The following is a 7,141-nucleotide window of genomic DNA, read 5'->3' as shown; positions in this document are numbered from 1 at the left end:
CGGAATACAAAAAAGCTTTCTACAATACACGACCACCAGGTAAGTCATGACATCCTGCTAATTGTTTTAATCATCTTCTAAATCACTGGACTTGTTTTATACCATTCAAGACCATTCAAAATTCACGAGAATAGTCCCAGGGATGAGGAACTTCAGTTATGTGGATAGGTTGGAGAAGTTGGGGCTGTTTTCCTTGGAGAAGAGACTATTAAGAGGAAATTCGACAGAGGTGTTCAAAATCACGAGGGGTCGGGGCAGAGCAGATAGGGAGAAACTGTTCCCACTGGCCGAAGGATTCGGAACCAGAGGGCACCGATTTAAGATGGTTGGCAAAGTAAGCAACAGCGACATGAGAAAAAAAACTTTTTTTTACCCAGTGAGTGGTTAGGATCTGGATTGCACTGCCTGAGATGGTGGTTGAGGCAGGTTCAATCGAGGCTTTCCAAGAGAACTCAAAAGCATTTGAAGAGAAAAAATTTGCAGAGCTCTGGGGAAAGCGCAGGGGTGCGGGACTAGCTGAGTTGATCTTGCAGAGAGCCGGAACGGACAGGACGGGCCGAATGGCCTGCTCTGTCCTGTAACCATTCTATGATTCTGTGCACGAGAAACACAAAGGGATTGAAAAATAAACTTAAGTCAGACCAGTGTAACTTCTGGATGCCGCTGTTAATATTCACCTGTCTCATAAATCACTGAATTTCATTGTATATCTTATAGATGCCAGGCACTTATATTTGGAGAGGTGTGTGTCCCTCTATGTGTGTGTGTGTGTGTGTGTGTGTGTATAAAATCCCCACAAGTTAAAGATGTTTTGGAGCAGCAGTTGTTCTGCATTGAGTCTGGGATGTTATTGGTTGTAACAATGACTGTTGGCTAGGAGTCGCTGTGCACTGTGTACACGTGTGCACAGTGTTTGTGTGTGTGTGTGAGAGAGAGAGAGAGACAGGGGGAAGAGAGCTCTGCTGAACGGAGAGGCAGTCACTCAGTGGCTTTTAATAATGTTGGTCTCTTTTTGCCAGTGGCGTCTCAGGGGTTTCGGTGCAGCTTTCAACGCTCATCCTCCCTCAGTGACTGGGCTCCTCTCCCAGGGCTATTGAGGCGACAGAGTGAGACTCACTGGGCTATCCCAGTTAACACAAGGCTGTTTTTATTTGTGTGTGTGTGTGTGTGTGTCACTGATTCAGTTTGGTGGGGAGAAAAAGAGACTGATATTTAAATCAGCATTATTATTGCTTTGAGTGTTTTATTTACATAATTTTATTAATTTATCCCCACCTTTACTTGAAGAACTTTAAATGTATCTCAATGGCTGGGGCACAGCCTGGGGTCCACGCTCTTCAGCTTCAGCCAGTCTGCGTGCCTGAGAACTTAAAGAAAGGGAGCAAATTTATGAAATGGGATGATGTGAGTATTGACATTGAAATCAGCTTCAATCCGCTTTCCTATGTTTTTAGCTAGACGTGGAAATGAAACTGACGCTTTATTTCGAGGTGACAGCATAGGTAATTTCATCTCCTCGTCCAAGCTGGATGTAAATATTACAGGGTGGCCCCCTTTTATTATTTTTGAATATATGTATTTATTCCCCCTCTTTCCGTGCATTGGGTGCAGCGGCTGTTTTGAGAGGCAGCGAGCTCGGCTCGGCTCAGCTCAGCCCAGCCCCGGCCAAAACGTGCGGTCTCTCCGCAATCTGTCACCGGCCGCTCTGAGGACGGAGGAGAGGGAGACGTGTTAAAAATAGCTCAGTGGTCCCATGTCAGCACCAGTCTGAACGCATTGGCCTCGACCCCTCTGAGTGTTCCACAGTCTCCATTTCCCTCTGCGCCTTTTAATCCAAACCTCTTGGTTCCCCTCGACTTTCATGTGTTATATTGGGGAGGTATAATCTCTCTTCATCGTTGCAGAAGCGGTTCACCTCGATGCAACTCGTGTCTGTAACAAATGTGCGCCTGTCTAACATTCATGAAGCTTGGTTTTCTGTCCATTTCAGCAGACGTGTGGTGATCAGATCCATTGGCTGGAAACGTATTACCAAATATTTGAGTGTGTGTGTTTGTTATGGTCTGTGTATTTGTGTGTGTGCGTGTGTTTATTGTGCTCGGTGTTAATTTGAGTTTGTGTCTGTGGATTTGAGCCTGTGTATTTATGTTATGCTGTATGGATTTGTGCCTGTGTGTATTCTGTCTGGATTTGAACCTGTGTATATTTGAGCCTGTGTGTGTGTGTGTGGATTTGAGCTTGTGTGTATGTGGATTTGAGCCTGTGTGTGTGTGTATATATATTTGAGCCTGTATGTGTGACTGTGTGAATTTGAGCCTATGTGTGTGACTGTGTGGATTTGAGCCTGTGTGTGTGTCTGCGTATATTTGAGCCTGTGTGTGTGACTGTGTGGATTTGAACCTGTGTGTGTGCGTCTGTGTGGATTTGAGCCTGTGTGTGTATGTCTGTTTGTTTGTCTGTCTTTGTGGATTTGAGCCTGTGTGTGTATATTCTCCTGTGTGGATTTGAACCTGCGTTTATATATTCTGTCTGGATTTGAGTTTGTGTGTATATTATTTTGTGTGGATTTGAGCCTGTGTGTGTATAACATTCTGTGTGGATTTGAGTCTGTGTGTGTGTATATTTGTGTGGATTTGAGGCTGTATGTGTATATTATTCTATCTGGATTTGAGTCTGTGTGGATTTGAGCCTGTGTGTGTATATTATTGTGTGGATTTGAGTTTGTGTGGATTTGAGCCTGCGTGTGTATATTATTTTGTGTGGATTTGAGCCTGTGTTTATTATATTCTGTGTGGATTTGAGATTCTGTGTGGATTTGTGTGTGTCTGTGTGTGTGCCTTTATGGATTTGAGCCTGTGCGTGTATATTATTGTGTGGATTTGTGTCTGTGTGGATTTGAGCCTGTGTGTATATATTATTGTGTGGATTTGTGTCTGTGTGGATTTGAACTAGCGTGTGTATATTATTCTGTGTGGATTTGTGTCTGTGTGGATTTGAACTAGCGTGTGTATATTATTCTGTGTGGATTTGAGTCTGTGTGGATTTGAACTAGCGTGTCTATATATTATTCTGTGTGGATTTGAGTCTGTGTGGATTTGAACTCGCGTATGTATATTATTCTGTGTGGATTTGAGTCTGTGTGGATTTGAACTAGCGTGTGTATATTATTCTGTGTGGATTTGAGTCTGTGTGGATTTGAACTAGCATGTGTATATTATTCTGTGTGGATTTGAGTCTGTGTGGATTTGAACTAGCGTGTGTATATTATTCTGTGTGGATTTGAGTCTGTGTGGATTTGAACTAGTGTGTGTATATTATTGTGTGGATTTGAGTCTGTGTGGATTTGAACTAGCGTGTGTATATTATTGTGTGGATTTGAGTCTGTGTGGATTTGAACTAGCGTGTGTATATTATTCTGTGTGGATTTGAGTCTGTGTGGATTTGAACTAGCGTGTGTATATTATTCTGTGTGGATTTGAGTCTGTGTGGATTTGAACTAGTGTGTGTATATTATTGTGTGGATTTGAGTCTGTGTGGATTTGAACTAGCTTGTGTATATTATTCTGTGTGGATTTGAGTCTGTGTGGATTTGAACTAGCGTGTGTATATTATTCTGTGTGGATTTGAGTCTGTGTGGATTTGAACTAGCGTGTGTATATTATTGTGTGGATTTGAGTCTGTGTGGATTTGAACTAGCGTGTGTATATTTGTGTGGATTTGAGTCTGTGTGGATTTGAACTAGCGTGTGTATATTATTGTGTGGATTTGAGTCTGTGTGGATTTGAACTAGTGTGTGTATATTTGTGTGGATTTGAGTCTATGTGGATTTGAACTAGCGTGTGTATATTATTCTGTGTGGATTTGAGTCTGTGTGGATTTGAACTAGCGTGTGTATATTATTGTGTGGATTTGAGTCTGTGTGGATTTGAACTAGCGTGTGTATATTATTGTGTGGATTTGAGTCTGTGTGGATTTGAACTAGCGTGTGTATATTTGTGTGGATTTGAGTCTGTGTGGATTTGAACTAGTGTGTGTATATTATTGTGTGGATTTGAGTCTGTGTGGATTTGAACTAGTGTGTGTATATTATTGTGTGGATTTGAGTCTGTGTGGATTTGAACTAGCGTGTGTATATTTGTGTGGATTTGAGTCTGTGTGGATTTGAACTAATGTGTGTATATTATTGTGTGGATTTGAGTCTGTGTGGATTTGAACTAGCGTGTGTATATTTGTGTGGATTTGAGTCTGTGTGGATTTGAACTAGTGTGTGTATATTATTGTGTGGATTTGAGTCTGTGTGGATTTGAACTAGCGTGTGTATATTTGTGTGGATTTGAGTCTGTGTGGATTTGAACTAGTGTGTGTATATTGTGTGGATTTGAGTCTGTGGATTTGAACTAGCGTGTGTATATTTGTGTGGATTTGAGTCTGTGTGGATTTGAACTAGCGTGTGTATATTTGTGTGGATTTGAGTCTGTGTGGATTTGAACTAGCGTATGTATATTTGTGTGGATTTGAGTCTGTGTGGATTTGAACTAGTGTGTGTATATTTGTGTGGATTTGAGTCTGTGTGGATTTGAACTAGTGTGTGTATATTTGTGTGGATTTGAGTCTGTGTGGATTTGAACTAGCGTGTGTATATTATTGTGGATTTGAGTCTGTGTGGATTTGAACTAGTGTGTGTATATTATTGTGTGGATTTGAGTCTGTGTGGATTTGAACTAGTGTGTGTATATTATTGTGTGGATTTGAGTCTGTGTGGATTTGAACTAGCGTGTGTATATTTGTGTGGATTTGAGTCTGTGTGGATTTGAACTAATGTGTGTATATTATTGTGTGGATTTGAGTCTGTGTGGATTTGAACTAGCGTGTGTATATTTGTGTGGATTTGAGTCTGTGTGGATTTGAACTAGTGTGTGTATATTATTGTGTGGATTTGAGTCTGTGTGGATTTGAACTAGCGTGTGTATATTTGTGTGGATTTGAGTCTGTGTGGATTTGAACTAGTGTGTGTATATTATTGTGTGGATTTGAGTCTGTGTGGATTTGAACTAGCGTGTGTATATTTGTGTGGATTTGAGTCTGTGTGGATTTGAACTAGCGTGTGTATATTTGTGTGGATTTGAGTCTGTGTGGATTTGAACTAGCGTATGTATATTTGTGTGGATTTGAGTCTGTGTGGATTTGAACTAGTGTGTGTATATTTGTGTGGATTTGAGTCTGTGTGGATTTGAACTAGTGTGTGTATATTTGTTTGGATTTGAGTCTGTGTGGATTTGAACTAGTGTGTGTATATTATTCTGTGTGGATTTGAGTCTGTGTGGATTTGAACTAGCGTGTGTATATTATTGTGGATTTGAGTCTGTGTGGATTTGAACTAGTGTGTGTATATTTGTGTGGATTTGAGTCTGTGTGGATTTGAACTAGTGTGTGTATATTTGTGTGGATTTGAGTCTGTGTGGATTTGAACTAGTGTGTGTATATTATTGTGTGGATTTGAGTCTGTGTGGATTTGAACTAGCGTGTGTATATTATTGTGTGGATTTGAGTCTGTGTGGATTTGAACTAGTGTGTGTATATTATTCTGTGTGGATTTGAGTGTGTGTGTTACTCTAAACTAAGGAGGTGAATGGCTGATATCAACCGCAACGATTCGGCTCAATGATAATCCCTCAATTGAATGTCCAACCGCCGGCTCCATCCAGGTCACTCAGCAGCCGCAAAATCAACAATAATGCTTTGCCTTTAATCGGAGCGATGCAAATTGTGTGGTGTGTTTCCGACATTCTGAAATCTAATGTGCAATAATGCTTTCACAAATGAATTTACACCCGCGTGTTTTGTTATTGTGCGAGTAATGTGAACCAAAAAAAAAAATCCGTCCGGATATTTGAGAGGAATGACTTGGGTGGGGGACTTTTAAGTGCAAATCTGTTTTTTTAATATATCTGAAGCGAATGCAATTAAAACGGCCACAGCCGCATTAAGTGGATTTTTTTGAATGCACCGTCGGCACAAAGTCACTGGTCACTTATTTTCTCTCTTTGCAACATTATGCTTTTTTTAAATGCTGTTCCTCGCGAGCATTTAGGGTTACAAATTCTATCTCCTGGAGAGACTGAAGTTCATCAACAGGTTGAGAACTGCAATATCCTCCTAAGCTCAAATCAACCTTAAATCCACCCAAGACACGCATCTAACTGTTAAGATAAAAAGATAAGCTAATAATAAACGTTATTCAATGAAAATGAAATGCAATTAGCACATATTTACCAAAATGATATTGAAGACTGTTATAAGAAGCTTAGAGACACAGACACCAAAATTAATTGTATTCAGAGTACTCCAAGAACACAGAGGCGTTAACAATGTGAATGCTGCTCAGCACTGTGCACCTAAAGGAAAATCACCAATAACTTGTTTTTATATAATCTCTTTAGTATGTGTCTCTGAAGGTGCTTTCATGGGAGTGTTACAAGAAGCGTAAGTAGGCAATTTGCCCTTAGAAATTACCACTGTGAGGTTATTAGTGTTATTCATTAACACCTTTAAAGATTAAGCAGTTACAGCAAATATCATGAGAACTTTATATTGACTGTTTTTCCTGTTGCCAGGACTCCACGACTGTAACTCCGGTTACCTTGAAAGTGGATCCACAGGGATTGTTCCTTTACTGGACAGATCAAAACAAGGTGAGAATATTAAATCCTCTTTATTGCCAAGAACTTTTTGCAGGTGAGCAACGACTCATTAGCTTATAGACTTACAGCAAGTAACGCAATCAAATGATTTCTGACTCCATAATCATTATGGAATCAGACTGCAGGCCTCCTTGTCTAAATCATGTATAGATTTAGAAGCCTGAAGAATTAGTGTTTTTTCTTTTGCAGTTACAGATAAACTGCTCAGTATATACTGCACAAACAGTTTTTCACAATGAAGAAGATTTAACTTTCATCATACTTGAAAGTCCGTTTAAATGTTGTACTGGAGCAGCTTTGATTGTCCAGAGAATCATTCCGATAGTCTTGAGGTCTGTAGGACTTGAAGCCTTAAAATAGAAGTGGCCTGGCTGTTAAAGAATGTGGAGGCAGAATAAAAACAGCTGAAAGGACAAGCATTCTAAAGTGGTCAGTTTTTA

At 40.1% G+C, this 7,141-nt stretch overlaps 1 protein-coding gene across 5 annotated transcripts in view; it reads left to right on the top strand.

Moving 5' to 3' along the window:
• Nucleotides 1-915: 915 nt before the first annotated feature.
• The window catches only part of plcb1 (phospholipase C beta 1), a 751,229-nt gene continuing 745,003 nt past the window's right edge, over nt 916-7,141 (top strand). For 4 of the 5 annotated variants that reach the window (XM_068044355.1, XM_068044356.1, XM_068044357.1 and 1 more), the window contains exons 1-2: nt 916-1,404; nt 6,615-6,692. In XM_068044355.1, the coding sequence (XP_067900456.1) occupies nt 1,306-1,404; nt 6,615-6,692 (177 nt within the window). In that variant the 5' untranslated portion in view covers nt 916-1,305. The remainder of the gene's footprint in view (nt 1,405-6,614; nt 6,693-7,141) is intronic. The other variant, XM_068044354.1, reaches the window with a different exon arrangement.

Source organism: Heterodontus francisci, chromosome 13 (genome assembly GCF_036365525.1).
Source record: "Heterodontus francisci isolate sHetFra1 chromosome 13, sHetFra1.hap1, whole genome shotgun sequence".
Classification (NCBI taxonomy): domain Eukaryota; kingdom Metazoa; phylum Chordata; class Chondrichthyes; order Heterodontiformes; family Heterodontidae; genus Heterodontus; species Heterodontus francisci.
Note: the sequence above shows the minus strand (reverse complement) of the source record. Positions and strands in the feature narration are given on the sequence as shown.